Genomic DNA, 20,138 nt, shown 5'->3' with positions numbered 1-20,138 from the left:
ACTGCTTCCTGTCCAGCTACTCTTGACTAGAGGCTACCACTGCCAAAACCTAAGAAAATACATCTTTAATCCTTTATTCAGTCCTGAATAAAGGATTTTACATTTGATTATTGACTATAATCAACTGTAATCACTTATGACAGCAGTGAACACTGCATCCATTTTTGCAGGAGTTAAACTTTTTTGGTGTAGCGTTGATCATGATGCTTCTGGGAAAATAGTCATTACTGAACCCCTGCCTTTATTCCATTTAAGCAGTGAAAGTGTGTGTGTGCGTGTGGGTGTGTGTGGGTGTGTGTGTGTGTGTGTGCGTGTGTGATGTGGTCTCTAGTTTCAGGCTTTTAAGATGTTGCAGATAACACTTCTGTGCAACCATCCACTCAGGATTTAGTTACTGTGTTTGTAGCAATGATTTATTCCCTGTGGAGTTCTGCTGAGGCTATTGAAATCCAAACGCTGTTTAGCATTTGTGCAGGAGACAGGCACTGCACGCGCACGGGAGCATGCACGTATGCTCACACTCGGACGCCACCAAGATGTTGCCTGAGGGAGCATTTTGCCTGGTTAAAAGCTCTTTATGTGTCAGAAACTCTCCAACTGTCCCTCTGAGAGACAGCCGAACAGCTCGGGTTACAACCGGATGGCTCCAAGATTGATGGAAACTCGCACAACTTGGCTGCTGACTTCGCCTCAAAATAGAAACAATACCTGTTCTCAAAAGCAATAATCGAAAGTGAAATCATAAAGGAATCGTTTTTGGGTTTATTTTATTTTTATTTTTTTGTTTAAGTTTCCGTCTTGAAAGTTTGACGGCATCCAATAAATTCTAGGGGTTGCCAGGTTTTGTAGCTTCAGGAGACGGTCTCACCTAGACGTGAGCAGGAGCTGAATTGACTTTCTGGTCTCATCAAAATGCACCTGCTCCATTTCAAGATATAAAGGGAGTATATAATTAGATACAGGTGTACTCAGCTTGTAAACATCCTTAAGCAGTAAATCTGCTTTCAGAACCAATATCTCTGGTTAAATTAGAACTCAGTGGACCGAGGAGGAAAACCTCAAACAATTCTGGATTCCAGGAGGCTTTTTGGTAAGAAACCTGCAGGAACAACATAAAGCAGAATCCTCCTGTTTTAAGAAGTAATGAAATTTAGAATTCTGTAAAATGTTTTAGTTTTTTCTACTTAATGTCTTGGCAACTTTGCTCAGTTCTTGTTTGAAATTTATGGAGGCTTGAATTGTTTTCAGTTATGTCAAAGCCAGGCCACGAAACGATCATTTTTTTGCGTTGACTGTCATCAATCTGCTATAGTGGGTTACAAATAATGAAAGGCAATATAATATTTGTGAACTGTTGTAATATAACGTAACAGTATATGTCTGTGTTTGCAGCACCGTCCCCGGTAAGTGTAGTGAGAAAAGGCCACACAGGAAAGAGCAGCATCGCCCTTTCATGGGCAGAACCCGACCGGCCCAACGGCATCATCCTCGAGTACGAGATCAAGTATTTTGAAAAGGTAAGGGTGAACAATTTATTTATTCCTTGGCTTCTCTTTTCTGAGATTGAAAACTTTTTTAGAGTGGAAGACTTTTGGGTTGGTGTTTAGTTTAATGATGTAAGTTGCATGAATGTCAATCATGTCACTGAAATCATTGCAAAGTACAAATTTAAGTTTTCTGGTGTTGTGAAATGTTTTATTCTTGGAAATAGCTGCATTTTTTCTATTTCATGCCTTTCTCTTATGATTTAAAAGCACAAAAGGGGGGCTGCACATTGCTGCGGGCAAATTGAAAACATTTGACTCCCGTTTTGCTTTTGCTTTTTCAGTTGAAGATTTCTGACTGAATGTGAATTCCTTGTTTAAAAAACTGAATTTTTAAGCATGTCCACAAAAATGGACTTCAGAAACTGGCTTTTGGAACGGCAAAACGTCTTTGCTAAAATAGCAGTTTATATCAGAATCGCCGTGTGTTAACCAACACAGTAGCTTAGTATATATAAAGGCTTTCTTGACCAGTTTGACTTTTTTGATGATGCATATGTTTTTTGTTTTTTTTTCCACTGGATTAAGGTCAGCACAGCAATACGATGCTTTCATCCGTATCACTGTTTCTCTTGTGCCCTTCCTCTTTTCCTTCTGCTTGGCTCTAATGTCTTCTTTTATGGAAGGTCAGACTAAAGGTTCACATGAGAACACAGTGCAGTTTGTGGTCAGTGGTCGGCTAATGGCCTCAGGCTTAATGGAAGGAGCATTTAGTTGTGTTTAAACCTGATGTGGTTTCAGCTTGGAAACCGATGCTTGCACACAGGGATTAAAACACATTTACCACACGCACACGCACACACACACACACACACACACACACATGCGCACACACACACACACACACACACACACACACACACACACACACACGTCACAGGTGTCCTAAGCACATAAATGATCAAAAATCTGGATGGAAAAACAAATGCTTGTAGATGAATGTCATACTGCCCACCATGCTGAGAGATTAAAAGCTAATGAGGTGGATTTAATTTCTTTTCTCTGCCGCTGCTACAGGAGCAGGACTCCAGTTATACCATAATAAAATCAAAAGAAACAGAAATGGTGGTGGAAGGCCTGAAACCTTCGTCAGTCTACATCTTTCAGGTAATACCTTCAAATGATAATAAAAAAAAATAATTAGACTTTTTTTGGGTACTATTACCTCTTGACCTTCTCTGCATTTTGTCATGTTAGAACCACATTGTTAAATGTACTTTATGCACATAAAGAAGTTCAAATTTTATCCCATTTCCTCCTGAGAAAAGTAGCTCAATATCAGTCATATTGGACGTCTTGCTTTGGTTCTCAATTTGATTTAGGTCTGGACTTAAACAGGACCATTCTCTGCTTGGAATTTTGCCTGCAGATTGTAAAATTGTTTTTGGGCTAATTTGATAAGAACTTTTTGCTGTGCATCTTGTCTGAATTACACAATAGAAGTGACTAAATGCACTGTGTTCATTTCTTAAAGGCCAGATTTTTAGATATGCCTATGAAGAGTTAAGTTGTCCATTCAACTGATGTTTGCACCTGAGCTATAAATATCTTAAAATCCAGATAAAATACATAAAAGTTTGTGGTTGTAATTTTAGAGTTTTTAAAGTAAAAGTTATATGAATAGTTTCGCAAAGCAATGCAATGAAAACAAAACAGATGTTGTTATAGGGATAGATTGCAAAAAATAGCACCTGATTTAAATCGCTTACACAGGGTCAAATTCAAAATGAGTAAAGCAAACATGAATATGGAAATGTTTACAATGATGCAAATGATTCTTGATGATGCGTCGCAGGTACGAGCCAGGACCTCAGCAGGCTACGGCGCATTTAGCCGACGTTTTGAATTCCAGACGAGCCCTTACTGTGAGTACATCAGAGATGGGAGCGCGACAATGCAATCAACAATAGGTGCCAGGTGCAGCTTTGTGTGCTTACTGCGTGTGTCTAATCTCACATCTTTTTCTTTTGGCAGTAACTGCCACCAGTGAGCGTGCTCAGGCTTCCATAATAGCGGTGGCCATCACGTTGGCGCTGGTTCTGCTGGCGGTTGTTGCTGGATTCCTTCTCAGTGGACGGTGAGGCATAAATGGATATGAAGGAAAAGAAATGAAGGATTAAAAGTTTGAAGGGTGGGGGCGAGGGGGTTAGACATTAATTAGCATTTGCAAAAGTATATAATAAATGTGCCCAACAATGCTATTTTAACTTGCAGCATTACTGGCATTGTTTGATTACAGTTTTATTTTGTGTGTTCCTAGCTGTTTAGAAAAACCTCTCTATGTTGGTTCATGTTGTGTGGTCTTTATAGCATTTGTCTAGGGACAACAGTTCAACAATGTCTTTATAACTGGGTGTTTTTTTTTACTTTCCTGAGGCAGTCAGGTGGGCAAAGGCCAGCCACTGGTCTTTTTTTGCAGATGCAATGTCGCTGTTTGCTTTATTTTGACGGTGCAACTCCTTCACCGAAATATGTGCAGACACAAACAGCTTCGCTGAGTGCTTCAGTATCAAACGGAAAGATTCTTTGGTAGAGTTTTACTTTTAATGGTTAAATTGATTACTGCTGGCAGTTATGAGGACAGAGCTTATAGAGGACTGTAAATCTAACTTTTGGGACTGGAGTTGATTGAAGGAGTCTTCTAAAAAAAGGGCTACTTAAAAAAAATGGAGATGAGAGATGAATCAATGTTGCCTGATTCTATAAATATGTAAAGTCTATGAAAATCTGGGGAAACTACAATTTTAAAGCTGTTCAGCATTTTCAGCAATAATCTAAAGCTATGATGTTTTTAAAAGTTAAAAAAAAGACCAGATTGCACAATGATTGGTACCTTTGTGCGTAAAACTCCCTTTTTAACTTAAAAACACCTTTAATTGAGCATTTGTCTGTTTGCACAATCTCATCCTGTGTGAATCCTGTGTCCTTTCTTGCATTTCATTTTCTTTAGCTCAACAGCCCAACAGCTTATCTGTGGACCACGATGGTCAAAGTTTGATTTTGTGCCTCCTGGACTATTTGTTTTAATTTGGTCATGTATTTTGGTTACTTGTTCTACATACATTTTTTTTAATAGAAATAAGTTCACCATATTTTTGTTTAAAATGTCTTTGTATTTCTAATGGCTCCTTAACCTCCTGTCAAGATTCCCTGAGCATTTGTAAGAAAGTTAAGCTCACAGCATCAACGACCCTAAACCACACAGAGAAGTGGGAGTGAGTTTCTTTTACACATGTTATTTCTATGTTTTATGCCAAATGCCCCTGGAGCATTTGCTGCAATTTAGTCTCATCTAACCAAAGCTCACAGTTCTAGTTTAAGTCCCAGTAGAGATTCACAAACTGAACACATTTGCCTCGGTGATGGTTGGACAGAAAAAAGCCGTTTTCTCGCATCAGCATATAGATAACATCAAATGAGGTTTGTGAAGAAATTAGCTTTAGAGATGTTTTTTTTTTTTTTTTAACCCGCCTTGCTATCCTGCTCATTGTCTGTGATGGGAACATAAATATGGATCCCCATTTACTCTGATTGCTTTTGGCTAAGAGAAATCGGCATTTTTGTCGGATCATTTTTGTTTACCCAAATGAAACAGAATCCATTAGTAAAAAAATATCCCTAGAAACTCTGATCAACTAAAAATCATCAAATGTAAATTAAAGAAATGCTTTAGTTGTATTTATCTTAAATAATGATTTAAGATGCAAATAATTATTCCACCTGATTTAATCAAGACAATTTTTTTTCCTGCACTAAATAAAGGTACACAAATTACCAGATGTATCTTTCAGCATTGTTTGCTGCTAGAATATGGTTCTGTCATAAAATATGAACTTAATGTAGAGGGTTTATTTTTTTTACATCTTCTTTTTACAAATCTTAATAAAAGAGTGGAGAGCACTATATGTATGTACTTGGAAGGCTGCCCAGGCACTAAAGGTGCTCACACCTCTTTACTCAACCACCTAACAGAGCACTCTCCACCAGACACCGCAGACAGCCCTTCTTCACTAAACCCAGCTGTCTTTTCTTGCCTGGCTGACCAACACATTTGGACATTATTCCAATGTGTGTGTGTGCTTGTGTGTCATTGTGCTCCATTGTATTTAAGTACCAAAAAAATAGTTAATCACCTTCATCCAAAACAGTTGGTTGACTTTTTTTTTAACGCATATATGAGGCTGTTATTCAATCAACTCTGCAAATACACAAGAGACATGCCTGTTTATTTAACTTATTTATCTCTATTGACACGTGCAGTGTTTGTGTTTGCTTGTAGGATCACATTAAAAACCCATCAACCCGTTTAATCTGGGATATCGGCGATTATCTCTGATGCCATTTGTCTAAATATCAACATACGGTAGTCTTCTGAGCACAAACACGCGCGGATATAAACATGGAGGCAGCATACAAATTAATTCAGGCTTTGACAGTTAAGGTTGCGCAGACGACCCTTCTCACATGAACACTACAGGAGAAGAGTAAGTGGTTACAAAAAATGTACTGCTGGTCCACTTGATCGTTTTTTTTTTTTGTTTGTTTTTTTAACATATGACCTTTTGTTGGAAAGTAATGGGCCTTTTCTAGTGCACAAAAAAGTCAGTGCTGGTTTTGTTGAGGGAAGCTTTTTTTGGACAGCTGTATTATAGGAAAACTGCACGTTTGTGTTCAAAGCGTTGTGCTTTTCAGCATTTTCAGCAATAATCTTGAGCAGCTTGAAATGTGGGTTAGATTTGTAACTGAAAATATAGAAAGGATTTTCTGCTTTTCTGTGTTCACCTGGGATTCAGTCATTGGCTATAATATCTGAGTTCAACTCCTGCATTTTATACTTTATTTCTTTTATATCTCTGTGTACTTTCTAGTTTCTACAATGGGAAAAAGATCAATCAATCAATTAATTAATTACTGCCTTTATAAATAACAAAAGTATTTATTTAAAAAAAATTTCCTGATAAGTTTGTCTCCATGTTGTCTTTCGTTCATTAGGCGATGTGGCTACAGCAAAGCAAAGCAGGATCCTGAAGAGGAAAAGATGCATTTTCACAATGGTCACAGTAAGTCTAAATCAGCCTAAAATGTAGGGTACACCAATAATATCAGTGCATGCACAAATCCAAGTTCATCTGAGGTTTGTGCCGCTAAACATGTTTAGCGGCGGGGTCAGACAGTGGTCATGTCGTCATGTCTCTGTTTATCTCTGTAAGCCCGAATGTCTGCAAGCAGTGCACATGTCACTGCTGTGTGCCAAGAGCTATTTTCTGAATGACATCCATGTTAGTAGAGGACACATAATGCTCTGATGCATTATAGGTTGTGACAGCTTAATATATTTGTCCATATTTTTGGCGTTGCTCCCTGCTATCCATCTGTCAATTCCTGAACCAGCTGTAATGGATATAACAGCTACAACAGAGAACATCAAGGAACCAGTAAAGGATGCAGTCAAACCAGTTCTCAGCATAGCTTGGCTTATATCTGTCTGCAGTTTGACAAATGCTTATAATAGGATTAGAATTATATATATATATTTTTGCTTTGATGAGCTTCTCCAATTGGGGAAAGGTAATGAAGAACTGTTGGTGAATATGCATAGGGTACTAAGTTTTTACATTCGAAGAAATAAACATCAAATCTGCAAAAGAGTAAAATTATGAAATTGAGTCGTCTATTAAGTTATTAATTACTTAATCAGTATGCATTGTCCCTCTTTATAAAATTGGAATTACCAGTCATATTCAAGTTGACTTTTGTTGACATTAGTTGCAAGAAAGTAAAGAGAAATCTAAATACTCAGATTTTTTTAGCTGTAGTCCTTTTCAAAGGTTCAGAGTGATTAATTCCTTAACATATAAAGCTCTAAGTTTGTAAATCATTTCCAATAATAGCAACTGCTTGAGGCAAAATAAAAGTGGTTTTAAAAAGACAGAAGTAATATGGCGAGCACCATTTTTATTGCTTTTTGTTTACACGGCCTTACTTTCGGCTTGCATGTTTTGTTCACAGTACGTGTTTTATACAGAAAGTTCATTGGGGGCGCACCGCTTCAAAGCTCCATTTCCCATTTAAATATTCATCAGCTTCCTGGTACACAACTGCCCAATATAAACATAGCTGTAGTTTCAAGGTTCCTAAAGTAACATTTACATAAAATTCTGTGATGTTTTTGAGACTGGAGTTGTTTCAAGGCGGCCCCTTTTGGTCTTGGCCCCACTCAGGCAAGATTTTAGCTTCAGCACCCAACACTCCAAATTTACTGTATGAGAGATTTCTACTGCTCAAAATCTAGTCAACGATTTTGAGGTTTTAGCAGAACTTTACTATGAAAGCCCTGAGTACTTTGTGAACAGATGTAAATGGTAATTGTCTAAATAACTATTAAAAAAAAAGAGAAGGTGGCCTCATTTTGTAAAATGTCAGATGCATTTTCATTGGATGACCCAGAGTGCTAAACAGAAATTGTGCTGTTTTTTTTTCTGCAGTAAAATTCCCTGGTGTCCGTACTTACATTGACCCCCTCACTTATGAGGACCCCAACCAGGCAGTGCATGAGTTTGCACAGGAGATTGACGTCTCATGCATCTCTATTGAAAGGATCATCGGTGCTGGTGAGTGAAATCAGCATGCCTGTCTCAGTCTGTTCATACCTTGCAGATAAATGGATTCTTATTCAGAGAAGGAAGCTGATCTAGGTATAAAAATGAATAGATTGCTTTATTTATATATTCAGAGTCACTAAATTCACTAGAGTTCTTAAAGTTGCAAGGAATGAAAACAGCCAGCCTTATTTCCCTTGATGGATTGACCTAAACTTTTATACACCATGTTTTCCCCTGTCTCGTAAATCTGTACGTTGCATTTGCAGTCAGATTTACCCAACATATTGATGGATCTTTTAACACAAAAAAGCAGCTCCTTTGGATGACTGCAACCTATTTCAGAAACTAAAAGAATTGAATCTGAATTGCTGTTACTTTTAAAATAAGAACAATAGATTGGCACCACTAATTTGCTTTAATATGTTAATATATCAGTTTCAAACATAGACCAAATATTGCATTTATTTAGGGATTTATTTCACCTTTCTTTTCTTATTTTTCCATTTCCAAACAAGACCATTTTTGAGGCCAACAAGGATGTCTCTTCTTTCGCTGCAGGGGAGTTTGGTGAGGTGTGCAGCGGACCCCTGAGGCTGCCCGGCAAAAGAGAGATCCAGGTTGCCATTAAGACCTTGAAAGCAGGCTACACAGAGCAGCAGAGGCGGGACTTCCTGTGGGAGGCATCGATCATGGGCCAGTTTAACCATCCAAACATCATCCGCCTGGAGGGAGTCGTCACCAAGAGTAAGTCCACCTGAATGATTTCCAAAGCTGATTTTTTTTTTTTTCAATCCCACCCTCAACCTGTGTAATTCAGTGCCAAAAAGACAAACAGAAGAAAAGATATTATTGAAGACTAGAAGTTTTRCATTACTCCTGAGACTTTCTTGTTGGTTATGAAGCCTCCACTCTTGTTTGGAGTTTGTCAGCCATCAGAGTGAACTTTTTTTTTTGTAATTGATTAGCTGCTGCGGCTTTATGATGTGTATCATTAACGTTTAGAGTAATTGTGATAAGAGTTGCTTTTATTGAAAGTAATTCCTGTTAAACATGTTTTTTGTCAGTATGTTATTTTATTTTATGTTAGAGCATCTACATTTTGTCCTCACACCTTTATATCTTGCATAATATTTCTTAGTAAAATGTTTTTCATACCTCTCAGGCAAGCCTGTGATGATCATCACTGAGTACATGGAGAACGGCTCACTGGATACCTTTCTAAAGGTAGGTGTGGGAAAAGATCAGAATTAACAAAAGGTAGGTTCATGGGGAACTGATGATGGATAAAAAAARARKKKKRARRRRRSYKRWTYSGRWWAWWAWTKGRRKYMWWARKWMCYTKKYMWTTKKKKTKSYYMMCSKWRGRMMAWKKKKWWMMMMMMYWRKYYTTYSKKKKKTWARRAAMCYWWTTTTWWKGKYYMRKKRWTYMWWRGKKRRRRKWAARKKGKTYMAMMAAAAARSMAWWWTTTTTCAAAACTACTTTAGAGATTGGACTGAGAATGAGTGGGGAATAACAGTTAAATTGAACAAAAGAAAACAAAAGAAAAATGAACTACCTCCAGTAAGCCTAACAAAAAACTGATCAAGAACRTGACATSACAAACTCGTTATTTGTGTAGGTGTCTATATGTTTTTTAAGAATCTRGCAGTGGMATGACAGTCAAGCTCTAAAAYAGTGTTTCTCAACCCTGGTCCTCAGCGCCCCCCTGCTCTGCATGTTTTAGATSTGCCTCTATTCCAGAACAGCTGATTCAAATGATTGYATGACCATCAAKTACTGCAARAGCCTGTTAATCACCCAGAGATACAAGTCAGGTGTGTGGCGGAAGGGAAATACCTAAAACAGGCAGGACAGGGGGGTGGTGAGGACCAGGGTTGAGAAACACTGCTCTAAAACATARTGAACTGTAATTTTGAACAGCATGTCGTTTTGAAAAAGAATTGAAGCATCAGATTTAGATCATGGATTAATAGGGAAAACATTTGTGGGAGATCTGCTACTCTTGCTATTTTTTCAGCTTGTAGTGTTTAGAGTTTGGATTTGTAAAATCAGCCTTCCACAACAATCGTAATCAAACTTGTGAACTGACGATAAAAAAAAACAATCACAGAAGATCATCTAATTTTGATATACCAAGCCAGTTTGTCACCAACTGAAGCTAAATCCATTATGCTTCACATTTTAACAGAAGTGAATAGGTGGTTCATAGAATTGTTTATATAGATTGTTTTTGCATAAAACAAGTCATTCAAATGTACAGCAATAATGGACTTCATAAAGAAAATGCATTCACAYCGTGTTTGTTTAAGAGATTAACTCTCTGCCAAGCAGTTATTTACCAGTTATTGAGAAAATGATCCACACACTCTTATTTTGATATATTCTAAGCRTAATCGATATTGATGTGTTTGTCTTTGTGCGTTTTTCAATAGCAGTCCCATTTCTCTGCTGGTGGAACAGTTGAGAAATCTTGATATAACATCCAGTTATAWTAAATATTCCAAGAAGGTGCGGAGGGAATGTGATTTGAATACATTTTCAACACAGTCTACTTATTTTAGCATCATATCTCACCTTAAATGTGTCACAGATCACTTTACCAGAAAATTTGAAAGTCATCTGAGCACTCAACTCCAGAATAGTATCTGGGCTGTGAAGACTAGACTTTACTGAGAGCAGAAAATGAACTGTAATTAAGAAGGAGGCTGGCAAAGCTCTGAATGCAATGAGCCGTCTCCAGTCTATTCAGTGAGTACAATACAAAAATTCTATTCAGTGAGTACAATACAAAAATTCTCAGGTGGCACAGAGGACTAAATTCTTCCATGAAAAGGGTATATTTCTAAAGTGGGTGGCTAAATAGAGCAGTGTGCAAAATGAGGTCATGTGATTTGGGTGATATTAGYGCCWTGAAGTGTAGTTGTGCTGCAACGGCAAAGCAGATCAGAGCCAAACATGATGTTCTTGGTGTGACTGTATGGAAAAGGGGGATGCTGTGAGGCGATATTCAGAGACAGAGCTGTGGTCAGTGGAAACTGCTGACAGGACTGTATGGTGTGCCTTTGGCTATAAACTTTTATGGTAAAAGAAAAGYCTGGGATATTGGGAACCAGCAGTTGAAGGGCCACAGAAAACCCTGTGAAGTAATTACATGGATGGCTGGTGTACTGAAGCTGGTGTAAATGACACAGTCAGGAGAAAACCAGTGACTCGGCCCAGTCCTGGATTAGCTGTCAGAGCTTTGGACAATACATTGTACCCCTGATAACTCACATCTTTGGCTTAACCTCTCATTTCACATGTAAGTGGGATGTTATGCTGTGGATGGATGGGAAAAGTTGTAAAGGAAAACTAAAGTTGGAAACCATCTTGGGGGGGAAAGGAGTGTTGTGGTTCAGCTGCAAGCCTGCTGTGGAAACACGGAGATTGGATGAGAGGAATGTTGGAGAGTTTACATTTGGATTGGAAGGAGCTGAAGCTTAAACTAACAGTGAAAGCTGTCATTGGGTTGAGTAAACCAAAGCTCCTTTTCAGGCACTTGCTGCTTTCCATTAATCTGGCAGGAACTCAAAGTGTCAGCTTTGTCTGAATGAGCGTCCCAGTGCTTTTCCGAAGCAATCGGCAATGACAGTCCTGGGTCAGATCTAGTTTAACACATTATCAACCTCTGAGTACCCACATGACACCTTGCAAACTTCCCAACTTCATAGTTTTCACTATGACAAAAGTAGAGCCACCGCTTTAGTTCCTGACAGCATTCTGCATTATTGATAGTGCAATAAAGCCCTAATGAGTTGGAAACCACRAGGAGTCCCATATCACACCACCTGCTTGAGCGGTATAAACATGTTAAAGGTGCTATTTTTACCCTGCTTCTCTCTCTTTTWTTTGTCTAACGCCACAACTGTTTGCTTGTTTGGCTGGCATACAGAGTTTTTGTGATGTGGCTTACTGYTGTGAGAAAACTGTGATGCCCAAAGGGCTTAATAGAGTCGTAGACTCTGCTGCGGCTCAACCTCACACACATTCATGACGGTTTTGACAGTCTTCCCGGGTGAAGTGAAAATAAGTTATTTCTTCTTGGGCTAAATACAAATACAATGCAATAAATCCTYTTTTTACTGAACAACTAAAGTAAGTCATACTTATGGGGGACAACTTGGGTAAAAAGACATTGTGGGATCTCAGTGTTGCACTGATGAGCTAAACTATATTCTTTTGCTTGAATACATAAGTCTCAAACTAGTGTGAAAGATAACTTCGTTACCTCTCGGCTGACTTAACACGGCAGTTAAAAGAAGTTGAGAAAATGACTATTTTCCCAGAATTAATATGTATGTTAGAAAAAGGTTAATCAAAAACRAACCATTTAACTTACGGCTGTAATTAATTATTTAACTTCTAGACGACTCATCAATGCATTGGTTATGATATCTAACATAGTAATTAAGCTTAAACCGTTGAAGCTGATTAGGAAACTAAAAGCTGCCAAAAAGCTGTCAGTTTCACGGCATTKTAAAGGAAAGTTGTTTTCAGGCACATATCTGAGTTTTGGTCCAATTTTTTTTAATATCAAATAAGCAAGAGCCAAACTGGGGGCAGGRGGAACGCAATAAAAAAATTAATGAAAGATAATCGRCCAGTTTTTGRTAACAGACTAYCACCAATAGTGTCTAGTAAAGGAAATTGTTCTTTTGCTCCAAAAARTGCTGCTGTTCATCTCTGTCTGTGGAAGTTGAATTCATCCTGGAACAGGAAGCTGCTTGGTCTGTTGGTCAYATTTAGGACAGACGAGGTCTTCTCAGACCTAGGCTATCATATACTGAGATTCCTTATTTTGGATTTGGAACCAGCATACTGTCCTGTATGATAATGTTAGGAATTAGAAAACTCATGTCAGTAGGGCAGCACATGTAGCACTTAAATCTATTTTTAGTTGGTGTGTCTCTAAAGAAGGGCACATTTTATTTAAGATACCATGATGGATGTGCATTTGTGCATTTCCATTKATTTCGCAATTTTCTGAAGCCTTTATGTTGTWCATCTCATAAATTTTATTCTCTTAAGGATGGAAAACGCTGCCACATGCACATGTACAGAGGTCAATGTGCATTTCAGTAGTAGTCCTCAATGYTTCCTTACCAAAGTTGAGTTGTATAGGTTAAAGCTGGGTATGCAGAGAAGTGTTTGTTATTGATTCTACACTATAGGTTAATTAACTTTGTGGTTAGGGCAGCCTGGAAAAAAACGGCGTATCTTTCAGTAACATTGCCATGTCATGTCTGCCAGTCTTTCTTTGTGTTTTTGTTTTACGGATTCACTTCTACAAACTGCTGACCTTTGGACTTACAGARCAAAAGACATGTAATTAGATTCAACCAGATTTCTTTAAGAGTTTCATCATAAAGCCACRAAGATGAGCCAAACTAAGAATTCTTTGATTGAAAAACAAGGACATCACAGAAACCTTTTTATTTCTTCTCCTTTATCCTCTGTATTTCAACATTATATGAAATCAGTTTGATGTATTCAATAGTTTTATTAGTGTGGGATCTGGATTTCATCAAGTTTATACCTTCCTGTGTCCTGAATTTTTGTTCGCTCTAGAAAAACGACGGTCAGTTCACGGTTATCCAGCTGGTTGGTATGCTGCGGGGCATCGCATCTGGCATGAGGTAAACATTGTTTTGACACAAACACATCTTGAGGGAACTTGCTAACCAYGGACAATGCTTATTTTTTATTCTAACCATTGTGTCGAATCATTTCAGATACCTGTCAGACATGGGTTATGTCCATCGGGATCTGGCAGCKCGTAACATCCTTGTCAATAGCAACCTTGTGTGCAAAGTGTCTGATTTTGGTCTTTCCCGAGTCCTGGAAGATGATGCAGAGGCAGCATACACTACACGGGTAAGGCTTAACACTCTGTTTTGTGTTTCTAAGTTTTTAATGTTTTATATTATGACTTTATGTAATATGACTTGCAGTAAGTTATCTGCAAATTCCAGTTTTGATTAAATATGTCGGTATTGGAGCAAATGCCTTCTTTGGTCTGCACCTTCTCTCACACTTTTTAAGTTGGTGATAAACTTGGTGGTTCTTGAGTTATTTTTGAATAATTTTACTTCTTTTTTTTATCTGGAAATCAAGAAGGTTGAATCCTTGCATAATGTGGTATCTGAAAAAACTAATGTCCAAAAATCAATAAGCACACTTTGGAGCTAGTTTTGTAGCAAAGCAAGCAGGAATAAACCTTCTACAATCATTTCAACCATGTTTTAAAARTCTGTCCACAATGTTTTAAAGCCAACTGTGTGCCAATAACMTGTATGTCTAATTTAGTAAATGTGTGGATTTGTGAAAAATTCACAGTAAACTCAAACTTGTGCWGGCAGTTGTTTCTTGAAATCACTGAAGATTTATGTCATAACTTCCCCCTACCGTGGAAAGAGAAAAGTCCAAATGAATCATACATTTTGTGTGCATCTCTAGGGTGTGAAACTTTGGAATAAATAAAGAAACTCAGACACAACACAGCTAAAATATGCATGTGTATATTCACGCACTCACACAGCTGACAGCAGCCGGCTTTAAATTGAGCCGTACATCCTCGGCTGAATGTCGTCTTGCTAGCCAGAGACAGGCGGCTCCCTGCAAGTGGAGGACCAATTAGTGCTCGACTCGGGCTCCACAACACTCAATTAGCACCAAGTCTTTCTGCCTTGGCGCCAAATATCCTGTCACTCACTTCTCACTGCCAGGCCGCATCCCTTCTCGGTCTCTTTCTCTCTATCGCTATCAAGCTCCTCGTTCCCCGACAAGTGAGAATAACATGATTCATATCCTTGAAATAATCAGACCCCGAGATATCCTGCTGCTGTATTCATCAATACTGCATCAAGTTAATTTCATTACTCATCAGCTGAAAACACATTTTTCCTGTGGAACTCAGCAGTGTTCCTGTGAACCCTTTTTTTATCTTTACTAGGGAAGCATTATAATGAAGATGAGGGAACATGAGTAGAGCAATCTCAGGCCCCCGACAGTTTGGATCGGGATTTTATGCAAGTAGGGGAAAGTTGTCCCTGCAATGGCGTTCCTAGATCTGTATTCATTAGCATAGGAAGTGTCTCAATTACAGTTTGTTCTTGGTTGCCGTCTGAATGCAACAAAAATATTTTCTTTTTCTCAGTCTGCAGCTGTACTTATCAAATGATTATTTGGAACCACGGGGTGTGAAATGGATTTATCTAACATTAAGGAATTATTCAAACAACTATAAAGCAATAGATGATAGAATGAGATTACATGGTCTAATCTGTGCTACTGTCAAGCAGAGCTTGTACTCTGTACCGTGTATTGACAACACCAGCTTCTTCCGCTGTAAATGGTAATCACAGGATTAAAATGTACAATTTATGCAGTGTCTTAAACTGCATAACAATGCACATTCCTGGAAATGTTTGCCTTTTGTTTTTATTAGAGCTAGGAAACTCAAAATAAAAAAGTAAAAATCTGAAAAGTATACTTTTTTATTACAATTAAGAAACAAAAGGCAGTTCAGGTTGGCCATAAAGTTAAAAGTACCAACATGGCTGCACAAGATGAGGAAAACATAGTGATACTATTGCAAAAAAATAAAAATAAAAAATAGTGGTGATGAATGAACGATTGGCTAACATTTTTATGGCTATTTTGTGTTTTTGTAATACCAATGTACAATATGTTCACTACTTGGCATGAGCTGCATGCAGCATTTCAACCAATAAAAATATATCAAGTGTGGTAACTGTGAATCACCGACGTTTGAAATATAATGGCGTATGTTGGGTCCAAGCAGACCTTTGCAAATGTGTTAGAGGTGGGTGGGTCAATCCAAAATATCGATAATATCGATACCAAGTCAGTATCGGTATCGGATTGATGTTAACATGGTGAGATTGATACTTTGTGGGTTTAGAGTCCTGAAATTTTGTTTCATTTTTGTAACGTGGTTTTGTCCCCGCTTCCAAGATAAATTTCTCCTATGGGACACTAATAAAATTATCTCATCTCATCTCAATAAAATGTAAGCCATGTAGGCGACGGAGCATTTTTAACAAGTTGCTTTGGTCAGATGAGATTAAAATTAAACTTTTTATGTATCTTCATACAAAACACAACACCCTGAACACATTTTCCCCAAAGTGATGCCCGGGGTGGTGGTTCACCTGCCAGGAGGAAGGCTACAGAAGCGGAATTCCCGACTGTCTCTCTTCTTACTGCTGTTTACTCCAGTAGCACCCGTGGTGTTAAGTAGGTCAGTGTGCCGCATAGAGCTGCACTTACAGCCACTATTTTCAGCTGAATCTGCTTGCGACATTTCCTACTCAGTTCTTTAGCAGAGTTTTTTTTTTTTTTTTACATTGGCAGGTGGTATTAATAAATGCTGCACCTAGGATAGTGATGAGAAATCAGCCAGTTGGGACAGTAGGGCATTTACAAACACCTCATGTTTCTTAACTGGCTAATTACTGGGACTGATTTGGTGATGAGCCCTACTTTGCATTCACATTTTTCCTGTTCTGCTCTAGTCTGTTTTTTTCTTTTTTGTCCTTTATTGCATCATGTTCATAAATTCTTGTTAGGGCATATGGTTGCTTCAGTGTAAAACAATTGGGTCTTCAAATAGACAGAGATATCTAAATCATTGCTGAATATCATCTCCTTTTGTTGCAGGGAGGGAAGATTCCTATTCGCTGGACAGCTCCTGAGGCGATTGCATACAGGAAGTTCACCTCTGCTAGCGACGTGTGGAGTTACGGGATTGTCATGTGGGAGGTTATGTCATATGGAGAGAGGCCATACTGGGATATGTCCAATCAAGATGTAAGTTTTGTGAAAAATAATCGTCTTACGGATGCATGTTTTAGGCTTGTAACAACAACAACAAAAACAGAGTATATGCTTGGATACGTAGCGTTTCCTCTAAGACGCCACATATGTTCTCACTACCCAGCCACCCACTCATTTACACGGGCAACATATGTGCACACAGCCCCTTAGTGACCTTTCTAGACTCCTCCCTCCTTTTGGGTATTAGGCTGTCTATCTCAAATACTAGAGAAGGGTAGGAGAGGAGGGAAGATGAGGATGAGTGGGAAGGAGAGGAGAAGACGTTTGATGTTTAATTGAAAGCGTTATGCGGGATTTTCTCTGATCTGCACAAGAAAGTGTAGGCTCGAATGTTCGTTCTCTAAGCTGTCTCCTTCTGTTTCCCATTCTCTCCCTTTCAGTTTCTCGTCCTCTCTTGTCTCTCTAAAATGCAGTTTTTGTCTGTTCTTTTTCTTTTGCCTTTCGTCCACCCTCTACTTCTTCCTCCCTCCTCGGTCTCTGATCTTTGCACCCTGCTAGTGTGAAGTGCAGTCGTTCTCCCTCTCAGCCAGCAGTGATGTCTGATGCTGTGCTTTTCTTTTTTTCCCTTGCACTTTAGCTGAAGTGTATGCATGCACTTCAACGCATCTGTGTGTATTGGAGTGTTATCGTACGAGTCTTTTGTGGGAATTTAACCAAAGTAAAGGCTGTCATGAACTCAACAAATCAATTCCCTGCAGCGTCTTGCACTGGTGGATCTCAGCTGAAAACTCCTGCCTGCTCTCCACTGCAGGCTCCAACGGAAGGAGATGGAGTTTATTTATTATTCATTCAACTCTGTTTCCCTTTATATAAAAATATGATTTAGTACTGCATCTTCTTAGTTGCAAAAATGAGTAACTGGGCTATGCGGCACTTGGAATAAACAAGTAATTCAATGACCTGTTACTCTATGCTCAACGGGGGTCCGGCTGCTGCTTCATGGAGTTTAAAGTAAGGTCAGATAAAGAGCACAGGGACATCCTTGGAGCGAGTATTAAGATATAAGATGTTGCGGAGTGGAAATCTATTTCAAAATAACATTGCCTTGATGAAGTGTGTCATAGTCTTACTGTGGAAAGGTTAGTACTTGTTGAGTGCTACGTCATGCTTTGCTCTTGATATTTATGCCTCAAAATAGAGGTGTGGACAATTTTGAATGCAAATCCTTTGCTAGTACAAATGCCCACATGCCAAGATAAGATGCATCTGCCATAATCTCATTAACTGTAATAGATGTATACTGACCTGAGCTGTATATTGTAATTATAAATAAATTCATCAGTAAAAATTCAGGAAAGTCCTTATGATTGTCGTAAGGTACTGCACATCTTCTAAGCATGTAAGATGTTTTAAATGGACCGCTATCAGTGTCTTGGATGAAAGACGCTAAAAAAGAGAAACTGTATTGACCTCTGCAGCTCTCGGTCTGTCTGTTGACCTGCCCTATCCACTCTTCTCAAAGATGCCAAATCATGGACTGCCTGTAGTTAGAATTTTGGTCAGGTGAAATAAAGCATTTTTCTTACTCTTAATGAGGAGCAAATGTGGATATGATCCACTTGTGCTATCTACAGCACTCATAGATAACCCACTCCGTGTAGTAGTTTGTCCCAGATGCAGTTGGTGGAGGAGATGTTCATGCATGTATCTCAGCAGCAAATGAATCATGCAAAACATATAAAACCAGTGTTATTTTCTTTGACTATAACAACTAACAGAAATTATGTAAATCATTCCATTTGACCCCTTCAACCACACTCACTCACCCACTTCAGGTGCAATGTGTGCACTTCTTTGTGGACAAATTTATTGCATTTTAATATTTTACTATCTTGTAATCTTCTAAGTCAATCACAAGTTTAAAAACCACATCAGACAATAAAAAATATAAAAGAACAAATACAACATGCAAACAATGTCAACTTGTCTTTTTTGAAGAAGAATCTTTTGATGTCCCAAAAAGTGCATGAAACCATTTTTGCAAGTTTTGTTTGGCCATCAATACCTGGAGCCAGACGAAACATGATACAGACAGAATCATAGACGAGTATTACCGAAACAGAATCAGCGTGCTAGCATTAGCGAAGCTCTTCAGCTAAGTGTGGTGCATGAACAGATCGTCAGCTGGAGGTTGTTGCTGTTTATGTAGAGTCGGTTGTAACCCAGCCTGTGTTATAGCCATCACTGTGTTAAAAAAGTAGATGAGGGAAACCGAGGCATTGCAATACTGATGAAATGTAGTGCGATATTTCACTGAACTTCAAAGCAAACATATTTTCAAGCATTTGAATGCCATTGATTGTGTTCATTTTAAGTATGTAACCAATCTTTTGTGGCTTGGATTGATATGAAATCTTCCATGTAGCAAGTCGCCCTCATGTGTCTCTGTCTCTTTGATTTGCCGGCAGGTTATAAAAGCAGTAGAGGAGAGCTACAGGTTGCCTGGCCCGATGGACTGCCCCGAGGCCCTGTACCACCTGATGATGGACTGCTGGCAGCGGGAGCGCAGCAGTCGGCCTAAGTTTGATGAAATAGTTTGTCTACTTGACAAGTTTATTCGCAACCCATGTTCATTAAAAAAGTTGGTCAATTCCTCACACAGGTATGGGAGGACGATCCACAACCACAAATTTACACCAAAACTGCTAATTAAATCAGCTTTGAACATTTTGTACACTTCAGTAAAAAATATTAGAAAAGTCAATTAAAAAGCATTGATTCAGTTTAATGTTTAGAATTCCCCAGTATGCATGTATAATTCATCTCTGTCCAATTGCATAAAGTTGCTTATGAATGTCATACAGACACCAAATGGCCTTATTTTCTTCTTTGTAAAGCTTTAAAGTGAACTTCTACATGCATACAGATTGAAGCATGCTTAATAAATTAAATTAGTGCCGTGTCTAATATACAATGACATGTGACAGCTGTCAAGATTAAAGGCCTGCCTATAAGCCCAGACCTTTTTCCACAGCAGCCTCCCGTTCCTGCTGTAGCATGGAAAATGTTGTTACCTACTGTGAATGTTTCATTTGATAGCATGGGGAGCTCTATTTGTCAGCACCAAGAGTGAGCTGAATGATAAAGACTTTT

The 20,138-nt window shown here is 38.5% G+C and overlaps 1 protein-coding gene across 1 annotated transcript in view; it reads left to right on the top strand.

Annotated features, from left to right (window-relative positions):
- The window catches only part of epha5 (EPH receptor A5), a 68,446-nt gene that overhangs the window by 44,126 nt on the left and 4,182 nt on the right, over window positions 1–20,138 (top strand). The window contains exons 6-17 of the mRNA XM_008423865.2: window positions 1,393–1,517; window positions 2,562–2,651; window positions 3,340–3,409; window positions 3,519–3,621; window positions 6,537–6,604; window positions 8,030–8,155; window positions 8,705–8,890; window positions 9,309–9,370; window positions 13,755–13,822; window positions 13,919–14,060; window positions 16,869–17,018; window positions 19,454–19,647. Coding sequence (XP_008422087.1) covers window positions 1,393–1,517; window positions 2,562–2,651; window positions 3,340–3,409; window positions 3,519–3,621; window positions 6,537–6,604; window positions 8,030–8,155; window positions 8,705–8,890; window positions 9,309–9,370; window positions 13,755–13,822; window positions 13,919–14,060; window positions 16,869–17,018; window positions 19,454–19,647 — 1,384 coding nt within the window. The remainder of the gene's footprint in view (window positions 1–1,392; window positions 1,518–2,561; window positions 2,652–3,339; window positions 3,410–3,518; window positions 3,622–6,536; window positions 6,605–8,029; window positions 8,156–8,704; window positions 8,891–9,308; window positions 9,371–13,754; window positions 13,823–13,918; window positions 14,061–16,868; window positions 17,019–19,453; window positions 19,648–20,138) is intronic.

This window comes from Poecilia reticulata, linkage group LG12, assembly GCF_000633615.1.
Source record: "Poecilia reticulata strain Guanapo linkage group LG12, Guppy_female_1.0+MT, whole genome shotgun sequence".
NCBI lineage: Eukaryota > Metazoa > Chordata > Actinopteri > Cyprinodontiformes > Poeciliidae > Poecilia > Poecilia reticulata.
Note: the sequence above shows the minus strand (reverse complement) of the source record. Positions and strands in the feature narration are given on the sequence as shown.